Source organism: Branchiostoma lanceolatum, chromosome 12, assembly GCF_035083965.1.
Source record: "Branchiostoma lanceolatum isolate klBraLanc5 chromosome 12, klBraLanc5.hap2, whole genome shotgun sequence".
Taxonomy (NCBI): domain Eukaryota; kingdom Metazoa; phylum Chordata; class Leptocardii; order Amphioxiformes; family Branchiostomatidae; genus Branchiostoma; species Branchiostoma lanceolatum.
The window spans coordinates 8,641,916-8,658,509 of NC_089733.1; the positions used below are offsets into that span (position 1 = coordinate 8,641,916).

The 16,594-nt window shown below is 43.3% G+C and overlaps 2 protein-coding genes across 2 annotated transcripts; both read left to right on the forward strand.

Annotated features, from left to right (window-relative positions):
• The first annotated feature begins 467 nt into the window (after nucleotides 1-467).
• On the forward strand, nucleotides 468-6,502 carry LOC136446128 (arrestin domain-containing protein 17-like). The gene is made up of 7 exons (XM_066444419.1): nucleotides 468-636; nucleotides 1,613-1,735; nucleotides 2,200-2,429; nucleotides 3,006-3,188; nucleotides 3,735-3,926; nucleotides 5,459-5,669; nucleotides 6,022-6,502. The coding sequence occupies exons 1-7, from the start codon at nucleotides 519-521 to the stop codon at nucleotides 6,150-6,152; spliced, it is 1,188 nt and encodes a 395-aa protein (XP_066300516.1). The 5' UTR covers nucleotides 468-518; the 3' UTR covers nucleotides 6,153-6,502.
• A 5,039-nt stretch (nucleotides 6,503-11,541) lies between these two features.
• LOC136445715 (alpha-2C adrenergic receptor-like) lies at nucleotides 11,542-16,303 on the forward strand. Its single transcript, XM_066443849.1, has 4 exons — nucleotides 11,542-11,889; nucleotides 13,144-13,227; nucleotides 14,583-14,767; nucleotides 15,115-16,303. Exons 1-4 carry the CDS (start codon nucleotides 11,740-11,742, stop codon nucleotides 16,172-16,174), a joined length of 1,479 nt encoding a protein of 492 aa, XP_066299946.1. The 5' UTR covers nucleotides 11,542-11,739; the 3' UTR covers nucleotides 16,175-16,303.
• Nucleotides 16,304-16,594: the final 291 nt, after the last annotated feature.

A 16,594-nucleotide genomic window follows, 5' to 3' on the forward strand; every position in this document is an offset into this window, starting at 1 on the left:
CTCTTGTTTTACCGCGAAGATTCTTTTGTCATAAATAAGTTAATATTTACCCACATAGCTGATATTACTGGGGCCTGCACGGGGGGTTCTGACAACGCTTTATGCTAGATTCAAGTGAACCCCCCTACGTATGAATTTGAGGAATTCATTACGGCAATAACGCAAAATTTGGTCACACTGCTATGAATTACATGAATAAGATGGTTCTCCCTACAAATTACGGTAAATCAAAGTAGTCAGCCTGCGCCTTTATTTTCTACGAAAAAGGGGCATGTAGGCCCCCGTTATTTGTATATTTCACGATTGAATGCAGACTACTAGTATTTGGCTACTCAATCAATGAAGATAGCAGCTCAAAATCAGAAATCAGATAGCAGGCTTGGCTTGGACGTCAGCAACTGTACTGGGATGTCTGCGTGTACGTGGACACCGTTAACCTCCTTGGTTTCATCAATGACGGTGTTAAAATTTTCCCATGCAGATTCTATAAACTAAAACGTAGACCACCAGAATCCATCATGCCAGCTCTCAACTCCTTCTACATAACTTTCGAGAAGAATATGGACGTGTATCAGGCCGGGCAGATCGTCAGGGGACAGGTGCACCTGGAACTCAATGAAGATATGAAGATGAGAGGTGAGTGTTAGAAATGCATTCTCCGAAACAAACGGTGGTGGTTGGACACAAAGACTTTAGCCCCCCCCCCCTTTCACTGGACCAGCGGCACGCTGGCGGCGTCGCTGCGGCCGATCGAACTGACAAAGCACTCAACGAATTCCATCGACAAAAAACGAATGTTTTTAAGCTTTGCGTGTTTTGTTGTCTTTTTGGTCATACTTGTACGTTTTGAATGATATTCCCATTATAAAGTCAAGGGTAACACAACACAAATCCAGTTTAGGACGGCAGCGTGCCACGGGTCCAGTGAGAGGGGGGCTTTAGTAAACGCCGTCCGAATCTTACCGTATTGTATGTCATGGGTTCTTTGTTCACAACCAATGACCTGAACGCTTGGGTACTCATACTGCTACCTCCCCATCCCTATGAAATGGATGGTGATTTTGCATTAATGTCTTTGAATACATAACTTAGAGTATATAGAAATGCTCATTAGACAATGTGGCAACATCGTATGTTAATATTTAAACATAAGGAAATTAGTCATTCTCTCTCCTCGGCATCTGAAAAACTAACCGGTATTTGAACTCTTGCATACCATACATGACCCGCCTTATCAACAAATATGGCAAGTGACCTGTTTTCTGTAAATGTGCCTATTCTAGTAAATAGCAATTGCAAGATTCACCGATATCAAATATTGTCTGTCTTACTTATCTTAGAATGTCAGATTTAAGGTCGTACGTATGATATCCGACTATATTGCGCCGTCTATCCAAATGTGTCTTACGATTGTAATATCCAATTGGCCAAGCAGATCTACACGGGGCAAAATCGTAATGTCAGCCAGAGAAGCTCCAATCAGGCACCGTAGCTTTTCCGGCTGACATTACGATTTTGCCCCGTGTAGATCTGCTTGGAGATTATTATTGTACATTGGTTTTAATTCAGTGGCAACAATGCGATTTCCAATAAAGTTATCTTGTATCTACAGGTGTCAAACTCTTGATGAAAGGCTCTGCGAGATGCCGCTGGGTTGTGTCTACCGGGAAAACCACCGTAGTGTACACAGGCAGGGAAGTGTACTTCGAGAACACGATGACCCTTTGGGGCCCAGGTAAGACACTTTCCCTCAACCCCAATCAAGAAGCAATTGTAGTTCCACGCGAAAACACTGAACAGTGCGTGGCATATAAAAATGTTATGTTATGATACGTTAATGATACATGAAAATGTAAATTGCACAGGATTGAATGAAAAGAACGAAAAACAGAAAAACAGTCCGGAATGTTTTCTCACAGATATGAATGTTTATTCAATAAGCCTCCTTGGTCAAATATGCCGCATCGAATGTTGCCTGTACATGTAGCGTGCTAGCGGTAAATTGTCGCTTCTTACTTGGTGTAAGTTCATATCGGTACAGTACCGGTACTTCAGGATCCGGTATTTTGGACCTGTACCTAATCAGTTTTTACGGTACAGTACCGGTACACAGTACCGGTACGCAGCACTAATACGGACGGGCACACTTGGAGATGTGACGGTATCCGCTCGAAATGACACGTCTTTTCACTCTCCCAGGCCAGGCAGAGACCGGAGACACGCCCGTGCTGCCAGCAGGGCAACACACCTATCCCTTCCAGTACCAGCTGCCCAGCGCAGGGCTGCCCACCTCGTTTGAAAGTTGTTACGGGTACGTGCGCTACTTCGCCGAGGCGATCATCGACAGGCCATGGAAGTTTGACAAGAAGACCAAGAGGGCCTTCACTGTACTGGACATGTATGATCTCAATGAGGACCCTAACGCATTGGTATGTATGTTTCAATGATAATGATAATAATAATAATAGTCTTTATTGCATATTCCTTCCCAAAAGGGCTAAATGCACAGATGACCACATGTGGTCTATAAGAAGCATAATGCAAAACATGAATTGATAAAAATGCTACATTCTAACATTGAAAACTGAAAAACAGACAAACTGTGGACTATTGGTCAATGGTCTATGCTGCATGCCTATTAACAATATAGAGTCACTTTACAGTATCCTTTTGATTTTAGCATTCCACATTCATTCAGTGGAACGCAATGGTAAGGATGTGTACTTTCGCCGAGTAATACCAAATATATGTACATGTACTCCCAATGACTTTACCGAAGCTGAGTCTCTTGAATGAAAGTTGAACGTATTTTTAAGCAGAGGCTTCGGTCGTTTGGGTCTGGGACTAGAAGTTGCGATTTTATAGGGAGGCAGACAATAAAAATCGCGGCCCCTCCTAGACATCCGACCGAAACCTCTCTTGGAGTACGAGTTCGAGCAGATTGTAGTTTTCCAAGAAATACCTTCCAAGAATCCTCTCCAATTTAATTATATCGCCCTTGACAGACACCGTCGACTACCCAAGACTCGAAGAGGCTTGGATTCGGGCCTTTTGCTTCCGACCCCATCGAAGTCCAAATCCAAACGGACCGGGGCGCGTACTGTCCGGGAGAGACCGTTCGGTTCAGCGGGACTCTGAAGAACGGCAGCAAAACTGAAATCAAGGAGACAACTGTTCAACTCAGATCGGTTCGTATGCAGGTTTTCAGACCATTTTTAGGTAGGGGTAGGGGTGGAGTTAAAATTATTGATGCAATCTTGAGGTCAACATAACATTTGGCAAAGTTTTTCTCTGTTGTTAATTTGTGTTTTTCTTATGAACTGAGCAACTCGCCACTCTTACGGTGCAATGTGTTTTCCTGAGACACTTTCGGGTCATTCCTTATGGCTAATTATCACATAGCCAGATGGCGTCGACCAATCAGAAGCCTCCATTGCCCATGTGTTATGACGCCATAACACACCCGTTCGACCGTTCCATTATGTAGAGGGGGAGGTTATCTTTTTGTTAACATTCGTAGAATGTTTATTTGTTCCCAAAATGTTTACTATCTTAGAATAAATCAAATATTTTGTAAGCATATGACAAAATAGAATAAAACATTTCACTCTGTGCTTTTATTCGGTGGTTATAGCACATGGCCAGGCGTTATGACACCATATACACTTCGGGGTGGGTCATTAACCCTTAATCATGCTTAACCGGTATCTTTTAATGTACCTCTGCCATCGCAGAAGGCGACGTGCGTTGCTACCTCTCCACACAAAGACAGAAGGCGACAGCGGAAAACGTTGAGCGAGATAAAGGCTTTGGGCTGCAAAGCAAAGGACGCTGTTGACCTGAGTGGTATAGCTCTTCCGATCCCTGCCATCCCTCCCTCCTCTCAACGATACTGTAACATCATTGACGTTGAGTACAAGATCAAGGTAAGAAGTGACAGACCTGGAGCTCTGTCAAAGCAGACTGGGTGTCATCCTTTGTAGTTACCACTGGCTTCTATTTCGTTTGCTAACTATGGTCGGATAGCAACCGAAAATATTAATCCAGCGGTTTCTACGGAGGATGGCACCCAGGCTAATGTCGCGGATGAATGACATGAATCTTTGGACCATAGGTACCTTTTTATCTTTTGAAAAATGTTAAGTAGTTTTATGATAGAAAATGTCAAGTTTGTCTTTCAGTAGCATGTTGCGTTATTTGCATGGCCTCTGCTGATGACTCTACTAATTATATAAGTTACCGTTGCATTTTTTCTTACTATGGGAAAAATGTGGTAATGAAACGGTAACTTAAAAGAAGTTGGTGGGGTTGTGTGGCGCAAGTGGTAGAGCGCGCGGCTGTCAAACAATAGGACGCGGGATCTAATCCCGGGTTGTGCCCAGAGACATGTCCGAACTTGCGCCCCGACGTTGTGCCCTTGGGAAACGCACTTAACACGATTTTCCTCACTTCACTCAGGTGTAAATGAGTACCTAGCTCATCTAGGGTTAGGGACGTAGCTCATCTAGGGTTAGGGACGTCCCTCGGATAGGACGTTAAATGGAGGTCCCGTGTTTGGGGAGAGCCACACCCCGCGCACGTAAAAGAACCCACCACACATTTCGAAAAAGAGTAGGGGCATGCCCCGGTGTGCGATGGTCCAAAAACCTAGTCGGCCGCACATGGGTTCGCCCTTAGTAATATAGCCTTTGGCTAGTTGGGTAACCCTGGCAACATGCCGAACCAATAAATAAAAAAATAAATAAACTTAAAAGAAAACAGCCGGAGGTAGTTTGTAACGGAGGTTATTGGATTTGCACATGTTTATATAAGGTGGTTCTATCTACATTTAATTTGATAGAACCCACATTTAATTTGATAGAACCACCGCTTGGTTTATGAAGCTCTTGTCATAATGATGAGACAGTGTTGCTAGCCGCCACCAGGCCTTCCTATGGGGGTAAGGATTCGGCAAAAGGGGATTGATTGGCAATGGGAGTCAGTCAGCGAGAACGTTAACATTTCCCCCGGCTGGACAATGAAACCCCATGGTGGCCAAACTCTCCTGGCAAATTATTTCGGTAGCGTTTGTATGTATGTGTGTGTGTAGAAGACCAGCATAACTCGAGAAGGCCTCGATGGATTGTCATGATAGTTCGTTTGTGGGTAGGTCTTTGATAAGACCTGGAAATGATTAGATTTTGGGGCCCCTAGCAACTTCCTAAGGTACTGCCGCGGAACTTCCTGTTTTGATATCTGGTGTTCTGGACATTCTATATCTCAAGATCATAATTTTTTGTATTTAGATAGCTTAAGTGATGCTGTGTATGATTAGACAATAATTTTGCAAATCAGTTTCTAATTTGCATAATCAATGAGGCAATCTCATTCTCCCTGTAGCCGGCTTAGTAAGTCTGGTAGAGACCAAAGTGTTACATTTTGAAGACGCCCGGGTAATTTTCTACTTCTTTTTTCACAGTTTGTCGTGAACATCCCGGGACTACACACGGATCTGGAGGTCGAGATGCCCATCACCATCGGCTCCATCCCTCTGAGGAGTTATTACCCACAAGCCCCGTCTTTCCCCCTACATCCCGTAGAGCAGCCGCCACCTTCCCATGAGTCTTTGTACCCCGACCTCGGTTTCTCTCAGTGGACGTACCCGACAGCTACCGACCCTAGTGCACCACGTATGTACTAGCTTGTGAAAGTAAAAAAAGTTGTGATTCCGGTTACGGTACTGAAAAAATCCGTCCGTCTCTTTCTCCTGGATTCTGTTTGAATTTTCATGCAGCAAATGCCAGATCGGAAGTTGTATACAGCTTTGATACCAGCGGTCGACCCCAAAAAGGCTAGAGTCGACAGGTTTTTGCTTGGGTCGGTCGTGTAACCGGAAGCTCAACATTATCTTTCCCATGCCTAAAGTGGCGTTTGCATTTTGCTGATACTTGATAGTTTTACTGATATCCATAGATTTAGATGATACATACTTCAAGCACCAAGATGTGGTTTTAACGAGTTGATCTGATGTGTTTTATTTAGCTCCACCTTACTTTGCGGTGTCGGCGGATGGACCTGTGGGGTTAGCTGAAGAAAAGGACGACAAATATACCATGGGCCCCACGGAGTACGCGCCCAAGTACGCCTACTACGACTGGAGCAAGCACGCTTAGGTCTAACCCTATTGATCATGAAGCAAGCGTGAACATTCGCAAAGTGCCTTGTACATGTTATCATGCTTATTTTCATGCCAGTGATATCGCATTCCAGTGCTTCTCACCAAAAAAAACACGCCAGAGAATTTTACCACTTCTGTGTTGATTTTTTTGCTTTATTAAGAAGTAATGTTTTTTATAGCTGCAGACAATTAGTAGATATCAAGATGTGCCAAGATGAGTTTGTAGCTTTCATCATTATACACATGAAATATATGGTTTCATTACAGTGGTATGTATCAAAGTGATGTATTTTCTCTTAGAAAAAAAGTAATGATAGGGGCAATTAAATTTGATGACGTCATCTATATGGTCCACAAAGTCATTTTGGTATCCTTTCATGTCCATCTATCAATATTCAGTACAACTATATAGTTCTGTTTTTATTCACTAATGAGAAAACAATAAAAAGTCAAAATGCGACTTTAGCCAGGGTACAAACCTTAAAGGAAAGTCAAGCAATATTAGGGTCCGAAAAATCGGATTTTGAAAGTCAATTTATTTAGTCATTTCTATAACAGTTACATGATTAGTTCAAACAACACTATCATAACGTATCGCAATGTCCATAATGCAAAAATACGACGTTGTTGTGATGTTAGAACTCACTGAAAAATCGTGGCCGGAGTTTCTGTAGGTTCGCGATCATCGCACGGCATGATTTTGCGCGGTTTTAAAATCCTAAAAGTATGAAATGTGCTAAACAATGTTAGTAATTGCCACTACTATACAGATTTCATCATTTTTTTTATTTCCATATTTGGCCCTAATATTGCTTTGGTTGTTGCATTTAACCATTTTTTTGAACATTTATATACATACAAGTTTGCTTGTATGCCATATGTATCAAGTCAATTTAGACTCCGCAAGTCTATTGGACACTCAGCTGGCTTACTTGCTTCTGCCGAGTCCTGATTTCTCCGTTCTCGAGAAACTCAGCACTGTTAAAAAAGGAGACAGTTATATATCCTCGTTTGTTTACCCCAGCTGTTATATCAGATAACGTAAGATCTACAATTGATGTATCCAACCGACTCCCTGTTGTATGTTTTTCTAATCTTATAAATCTACGAAGGCCTGCGGTCAGGGTTCAGAAGGATCCGACGGTTGCAATAGTTAACGTTTTCAAAAGGCCTGTGAAGCGTAAGTCGGTACCGTCTTTGATTACGCCTTCTACGACTGGAACAAACACGCCTAGGTCTAATCCTAACGTCTGAAGCAACCGTCAACATCTTCAAGTGCCTTGTGCATTTTATCGTTATTAGCTTATCTCATGCCAGTATTTTTCACAAACATCACGCCAAATAGTTCTACCACTTCGGTGCTGGTCTTAACGGTTTTGTTTAAAATATTTGTCTGTACAATTGCAAGTCCTTTGAAAACTAAGCACTGTTAAAAAGGCAAAAGATGTCATAATGTTTTCGTTGTTTTCTTAATCCAGAACTGAGACTTGATTATTTATTACATTTATTTAGTTATCTAGATAATTTCTGTTAGAAAACGGGATAGCTTGAAAAGTTATTTGTAAAGTTCTATCCCATCAATTTACCATCTCTTACTAGTACTTTAATGGGTTGCTATCCCATCAATACACTAATAAGCGATTTCAGATGTCTCTTACTAGTAAATTAAAGGGATAAAATGTTGGTATTCCATCAATACATAGCCTGAATTCAATCAAGCCTCCTAGGCCTGTAACGGCTAGCCGCCCCGTAACCGCTTCGCCACCCGAGGGGAGGGGACAGAAATCCCCGGGCAGCTAAAGTTTGCGTTTCAGTTTTTAGATATCTCTTACTAGTAAATAAATGGGATAAGGGGTTGCTATTCCATCAATACACTAGTGATAGATCTTTAGATATCTCTTATTAGTAAATCAATGAGATAAGGGGGTGCTATTCCATGAATTTACTAGTAAGAGGTTTGAAAATTATCATATAGTGAAATAATGTGATACGTTTGTGACAGACGTTATCACGTGTAAAAGTAGTTAACACGGTTTTCGATTGAAATACCTTTTTGGAATAAAAGATGGGATTGCTGATATACTAGTATCCGATGACTTAAAGGAGTCTTAAAGTCCAGAGGGGGGAGCTATTTTCCAATAGATGATAATTTTAGGAAGTTAAAATGAATACTTTATAGAGCTAGTATACGATAAAGTACCCACACGTCCAATGTGCATCAAAAAGCATTCAGTATTCTACCGAATTCTCCAGATGACCCTCTATTTTCTGATTGATTAAATCAAACAACCTCAGCCTATGGCTTATTACAATGTGCCTGACAAGGCCTGAGAAAAGTTAGATTACAAAAAGAATGTCAGGGTGGTTAAGAAAAACTCGTCTTGCTTTGTGTTCTTTTATATCTTATTAACAATTGGCCTTCTTATTGTGCTTAACCCCCCTCATCTATGCCAAAATACTCACCATTAAAGATGTATGTTTACACAAAGGGAATACATGGGTAGGGTCTGCAAGGGTTCAGTGAGTATCATATTGTTTTAAAAAACACACCTTGTGTAATTCACCATAAGCAAAATTATGTATATAGTCGGCTGATTATGTATTCATTGATACATAATCTAGTGGAAAATAACACCACCTTCTGGAGTTTAGGACTCCTTTAAGATGTACAATTGACGCAACCAGCCTCTTTGCTTTTTCTAATTCTATAAAATTACAAAAGAAAAGGCCTGCGGCCAGTTTTCAGAAGGATCCGACAATAGTGTAAGTTTGCAAAAGGCCCGAAGCCTACAAAATGTAGGATCCTATGTCTGAGGCAGAATCGACATCTCCAAATGCCTTGTGCATTTTACAGTTAGTTTATTTCATGCCAGTAATATCGTATTCCAGTACTTTGCACAAACATCACGCCAAAGAATTCTACCACTTCGGTGCTGGTCTTAGCGATTCCATGAATTTACTAGTTAGGGGTTTTAAAAGTTGTCATATAGTGAAATAATGTGATACGTTTGTGGCAGACGTAATCACGTGTAAAAGTAGTTATCACGGTTTTCGATTGAGATACTTTTTTGGAATAAGAAATGGGATTGCTGATATACTAGTATCCGATGACTTAAAGGAGTCCTAAAGTCCAGAGGGGGGAGTTATTTTCCAATAGATCATAATTTTAGGAAGTAAAAATGAATACTTTTTACAGTATACGATAAAGTACCCACTAGTCCAATGCGCATCAAAAGCAGTCAGTATTCTACCGAATTCTCCAGATGACCCTCTATTTTCTGATTGATTAAATCAAACAACCTCAGCCTATGGCTTATTACAATGTGCCTGACAAGGCCTGACAAAAGTTAGATTACAAAAAGAATGTCAGGGTGGTTAAGAAAAACTCGTCTTGCTTCGTGTTCTTTTATATATTATTAACAATTGGCCTTCTTATTGTGCTTAACCCCCCTCATCTATGCCAAAATACTTACCATTAAAGATGTATGTTTACACAAAGGGAATACATGGGTAGGGTCTGCAAGGGTTCAGTGAGTATCATATTGTTTTAAAAAACACACCTTGTGTAATTCACCATAAGCAAAATTATGTATATAGTCGGCTGATTATGTATTCATTGATACATAATCTAGTGGAAAATAACACCACCTCCTTCTGGAGTTTAGGACTCCTTTAAGATGTACAATTGACGCAACCAGCCTCTTTGCTTTTTCTAATTCTATAAAGATACAAAGAAAAGGCCTGCGGTCAGTTTTCAGAAGGATCTGACAATCATGTAAGTTTGCAAAAGGCCAGAAGCCTACAAAATGTAGGATCCCATGTCTGAGGCAGAATCGACATCTCCAAGTGCCTTGTGCATTTTACAGTTAGTTTATTTCATGCCACCTTCACCTTTCGACACCACCTTCTGGACTTGAGGACTCCTTTAAGATGTACAATTGACGCAACCAGCCTCTTTGCTTTTTCTAATTCTATAAAGTTACAAAAGAAAAGGCCTGCGGCCAGTTTTCAGAAGGATCCGACAATAGTGTAAGTTTGCAAAAGGCCCGAAGCCTACAAAATGTAGGATCCTGTGTCTGAGGCAGAATCGACATCTCCAAATGCCTTGTGCATTTTACAGTTAGCTTATTTCATGCCAGTAATATCGTATTCCAGTACTTTTCACAAACATTACGCCAAAGAATTCAACCACTTCGGTGCTGGTCTTAGCGATTTCGTTGAAAATATATTTATGTACAATTGCAAGTTTGCTTGTTTGCCATAGGAATCAAATAAGACGCCGCAAAGTCCTTTGAAAACTAAGCACTTTTAAAAAGGCGACAGATGTCATGATTACAGGTTTGACGTATGCGTCTGTGTAACCCGGCTAATTAATAAACCGGCTAGATAGAGGCTGATTTTTTACACCTTTTATGTGACACGATAACCCATATCTTCCCTTGCTGCTCGTATTACACGGTGTTTTAGATGAAGACTATCATTCTTTCCAACGTTGCCTATGACTCCATGTGCTTAACAAGACTCAAGAGAGAAGGCACAAAAGACGCCATGTGAATCAAATGCAGACGCCACAAAGTCCATTGGTAACTCAGCTCGGCATTTCCTCGTCGTTTTTACTCCGGCATTGCAGATATATTAGACTCTTTATTAGAGAATGGAAATATACAACCTGTTTCCTATTCTCTGTTATATTAATTCCAATATGCGAAGAAAAAGCCTGTGGTAACGTCGTGTTTTAAAAAGACGGAGACGTAAGGTTTCAAAAGACTTAAAGCGGCCCCATATCTCACTGGACCCGCGGCACGTTGGCAACCTCGCTGCGATCGGGCGATTTGACAGCGCACTCAACGAATTTCATCAAGAAAAAACAACAACATTTTTAGTCATACTTGTAAGTTTTGATTCATATTCTCATTAGAAAGGCTACGGTAACACAAATGTGCCAACGCGCCTCGGGTGCAGTGAGATAGTCTTTCACCACGACTGATCATGATTATATTTCCCGTCTTTGAGAAACGTACATACAGGAAGATCAGTTGTCATCAGTTTACCAAAGGGCGACGCGGTAAAGGAACAGAAACAGCTAACATGATTTCCGACTAAACTCATTGGGACTCTACCAAACGGTTCGTTTCTTTTGCTAAAAGCTGGACATTTGAACGATCTACATTTCGAAAGTTGCTGCAGAAGAGGCAGCGAGTTATCTGGATGTTGTAGACTTTTTCTATTTCAGTTTATTCAACAAAGAGTCTTGTAAGACGGTTGGATACTTCTCTTGATAAAACTGTCTCGGAAAACCGTCAGGCATGTGGTTTCGCCCAGGCGGAGAAAGAAGCGGACGTCGGCAGTTCTCTTCCACAATAATTTATGAATTCACACAGACGACGCTCCTGCACACTAGTCTCTACCAGACTAATTACGCCAGCTATAGGGAGAATATTTGCCAGGGAAGTTGTGGCCAGCAGAGGGTTTCATTTGCAGGGAAATATTAACCTTACCGTGGACTGACTGGCCTATTATTCCCTTTTTTGCCGAATTTTACGATCCATACCCCCGTAGGAAGGCCTGGTGGAGGCTACGCCATGTCCAGCGGAAACAGCACCAACCTGAGCCGGGCGACCGTTAGTGTTCTGCTGCAGACGACGGCTTCGGTGTACAGCCTTCCCGCCAAGGTGGCCATCGGCCTCGCGGCGTCCGCAGTCATGCTCATGATCATTGTAGGGAACATTCTGGTGAGTTTTTCTCATTGTGGTGTAATTTCGTTATAGTTTTTTTGTATTCGCGTGTCTTTTTTAAGGGACTGTTAGCCTGAAAAAAAAGCTCGCCCGACAAGTCTGCAAGCTCTAACACGATTTTTTTTCGACCAAAATATAGCCGATATCTTTGGTCTCTTGATTTTCAGGGGTTTCAAGGGATCGGTCGATGTTCGGAAGTCACCGAGCCCCGTCAAATCTACAAGGTAGATTTTCCAACGAAATATTTGCTCGAATCTGCATGACCACTGTTTGGTGATCAACAAATTCGACGGAATGTGCTTCATAGTGTGACGCCGCCGCAACACAAAGTACACCGTCCCAGCTGCAGTATTAGCTAGAGAGACCAACTGATCACAACAAATCATGATTTTCGAATTCAACAATTCCTAGTTGCAAGCTCAAAATTCAGGGTTATCATTTTTCTAATTGCCGCCATTTTCACATGACAGAGTAGCGCTATGTTAGCCACGGACTGCATCCGGGGCCCGGTCTTTGGAAACAAAAAGTATGATATAAAAGACAACGAAAAGCACAAAACATAACAAAGATTGTTTTAAGAGCATAGCTTCAACAAAATGCGCAAGGCTTGTGCATATTTATTGAGATACACCGATTTTCGTTTCCGCAAACAGCCCGGCCGGGCCCCGGCTAGAAAATGTGACCCTGGCATAAAGTGGGTACTGCACGCGAAGCGATGTTGTGATGATAGGCTTTTCTAATCCAACACTTATTATGAACTGATAAGTCGAGCTTGTGTAAAAATGCACGCATGTCCTTGAACGACGACGGGTCATTGGCACCAGCATGTAACGGAAAGTTGTATAACTATCCGTTTCATAACGGGATTTCCTTTCGGCCATGGAGTAATTAAGTTTGTGCAAGGAACAAAAGAACTTTACCGCGAACTAACACAGGGAATCAAATAAGCTTTGTAACAAGAGCAGGGAGAGAGAGACCTGCTTCCATTTCATAAAGGGTGTATTACTTTCGGCCATAGGGGCCGGGGGTGATCATTTTTAAATCAACTGCAACCTCAGTCACTCATAAAAATCTGGACAAAAATCATGATATTTCAGTCTCAAGAACATGTATTGTATCATGTGTCATTTTGCCAGATTGCAACTCATTCGATAAAGAAATGGACCTGTTATAAAACCACTTGCAGAACCTTTTAACTCGCCCTTGTATTGTATATTATCCTTATACATGTATAGTATGATTATTTTACAGGTCTGCCTGGCTGTCGTTACAGAGCGGAAATTGCGACATCCCCAGAACTGGTTTCTGGTGTCACTGGCATCTAGTGACCTATTGGTAAGTAATGTCTTCTCCCTTTGGCCATGTTGATGATTTGATTATATGGATGGCATTGCGCGCGCCTCAATTTTCGTCCGTTTCCACAACACACCCACAAAGCTCGGCGTACAAAGCAGCTGAGAAATTAACAAATGTATAAATAAGTTACCAAAAAATATCGGATTCTTATGTCGTAGAAGGCCAAAGTAAAAAAAGATGAGAAAAAAACCAAAATGAAGAATCTATCATGCGGTATACCATACTCTTTGTGTTTATTCATTTGTTCAACCTACTTAAATTTCATAATTTTTGACAAACTTTTTATTATCATAAGCGTACTCGCATCAGTTTTGGGGTTCCCAGAGGATGTCATCCATGTAGTCAAGTCATCCTGGCATTATGTTCCAAAATCAATATGACAACACTATTCTGACTATACACAACATCTCACCCCCTCAGGAAGACAGCATTTTGTTTACTGTTTTGTTCATTATGTACAAAGTCCTGTCGTGAGGTGCAAATAACACATTCTCGAAGCAGAGGTTATGTAAGGGAACCAGTGTACAAAGCCGTAGTGGCCGCGATTTGTTCGCTCGCCTCCCTCCAAGAGGACGGAAGACATCGCTACCACTACGGCCTTGTGGCCGAACAAGCCATCGAGATTGAATGAAGGCTTTGCTTTGACTTGACTTGTCTACAACCCCCGACCATAACCTCTGCTTGTGGGGTCGTGTGGTGTATAACGGTAGGTTGTTCGGCCCAGAACCCAACGGTCCCGGGTTCGAATCCCCTGACGCCACCGATCTTCTTACGGTGCCCTTGGAATCGAAAGGTACTTCGCGAGGCTTCCCTCACTCTACCCAGGTGTAGAAATTGGTATATTGTTCTTTGTACGTGACACTGTTGACATAAGTTATGAAAAACTTGAGTGCAGTGCCATGTCGTCCTTGTCTGTCCAAACGCGAAATGAAAAAAACAACAACTAACACTACCTCTGCTTTCCACCTCTGCTTGGAAAATACAAACAACATCAATGCATTGATGATGGGCGTTAAAAGAGTTAAAGTCCTCCCCGCACCAGATCAGACGGTGCATAAGGCGGCGCCCATTTCCGTTTCGGCAGCCCTGGGCCACACAACTTTGTGCAAGTCCACTTTGTGCTAGTCCACTGGTAGTGGTGTGTGTTTAACTACCATATCCCATATGCACACTCTTTCCCAAATGCTGAGTGCTAAGCAGAGAAAGCAGTATGTACCATTTTTAGAGTCTTTGGTATGACCCGGTCGGGTTTCGAACTCACGACCTACCGTATGCAAGGCGAACACTCGGCCATTGCACCGGTTATTGATGGGCGTAACCGTCCCTTATTGCAGGTCGGGACGCTCATCATGCCGTTCTCGCTGGCCTATGAGCTGATGGGTTACTGGGCGTTCGGGCCGGTGTGGTGTGAGATCTGGCTGGCCATGGACGTGTTCGCCTGTACCGCCTCCATCTTCAATCTGTGTCTCATCGCGCTGGAGCGGTACCGCTGCGTCGTCAACCCAACTGCTTACAGCAGGTACTTGCCCTAGGAAAAATATGTTGTGTATCCGGGGGTTGCCCGACCGAACTTAGCAAAAACCTACCGACCCTTACCTGCATCTAACATTGGCAAGGGACATGAAATGTACTGATGTAGGAATTTGTAGTAAATATTGTACTTCTTCGCTCAGTTTATTAATATATTCGTGCTTGTCAAGTACATATTTGTGATGCTGACAATACCAGCCCATCATGCATTTCAATTTTAACATCACTAAGATGTAATTGCAGGATCACCACGGCTTTATTCCCACCGTCTTGTTGGTTCGAATTGGTCGGTTCGAAGTACTCAGTCCACACGGATGTTTTGCTTGTTTCCCGTAGCCCGACGATCAACCGCCGCCAGGGGTTCCTGATCGCAGGAGCGTACATCACCGCTGCTGTCATCTCCCTCCCCCCGCTGTTCGGCTGGGCTGAGCCCCGGGAGCAGGACGATGCCCTCCCGATGTGTCCGCTACAGCAGTCCCTCGGCTACGTCGCCTTCTCGGCCACTTTCAGCTTCTACATCCCGCTCATCGTCATGGTGACTGCCTACATCTGTCTGATCGTCGCTTCACGGGCGCACCTCAAAAGGAAGCTCAACAACCTCCCCCAACCAAATCCGATCACTTCTCACCAAATACATCCCAAGCCATCTTCAAAGATATTAAAGACGATAGATGATGGTCACATCCCTCTGAAGGTGATCCGCTCCAACGTAACCGTCACGGATTCACGCCCCCGTACCCCAGATCACAGCCAAACCACACCGTTCAGCAAGCCAGGTGACAAGAGAAACACGAACTGGCACCGCGAGACCACGACAGCTACAACAACAATTACATGTACCACTGACAGAAACCGAGGGGAAAGCAGTGATTCTGTGGATCAGGATTCCGCAGACATCTCCAAAGAGAATGGTGACGGAAAGCAGTCCAAAGTGTCGGTACAACAACAGCTCCCCGTACGGCGTGATGTCGTGGCGGAAGACAGCTCCTTGCAGGTACAGACCAAGAACATGTTTATCAAAGCCTTGCAGCGAGTCGGCACCAATATAGAACTACAGTCCTACAGAAACCGGAAGGGGGAGCCAGGTTCCTGTCCAGGTCGGGTGAGGATGAAGATGCTGCAGGCCAGGGAGCGGCGGTTCACTCTGATCATCGGGCTCGTCATGGGGGCGTTCATCGTGTGCTGGTACCCATTCTTCCAGCTCTACCCCATCGTGGTCACCTGCGAGTCGTGCAACGTGCCCGAAGTCGTCTTCAAGTTCTTCTTCTGGATTGGGTACTGCAACAGCGCGGCCAACCCGATCATCTACACCATCTTTAACAAGGACTTCCGGAGCGCCTTTCTGAGAATCATCACGTGTGGTTTCCGCAAACAACGCGCACGTGGCGTCAGGTAGAGGGCGGGGGACCGGGAGTAAAGAGCGTAAGGACCGCCCACTCCTTCACAGAACTCCCGGAGATCCCGGCACACACCCTCCTCCAGCAGGCTTGAATCGCTCGGCAACAAAGCCTCGTGGACAGGGTGTTCGGGCCAGAACCCAGCGGTCCCGGGTTCAAATCCCCCTCACGCCACCGATGTTGTGCCCTTGGGAAAGGCACTTTACACGACTTTCCTCACCCCACCCTTGGTATATTGTTCTCTGTGCGTGCCATTGTTAAAATAAGTTATGAAAAACTTGAGTGCTGCAGTGCCACGTCGTCCTTGTCTGTCAAAATCAAAAGCGAAGTAGAATATGTGTCTCCCAGAATCAGTGTCTTTGTTGCCGAGCGATTCAAGCCTACTGGAGGAAGGTGCCAGTACCCAACAACCAACCGAC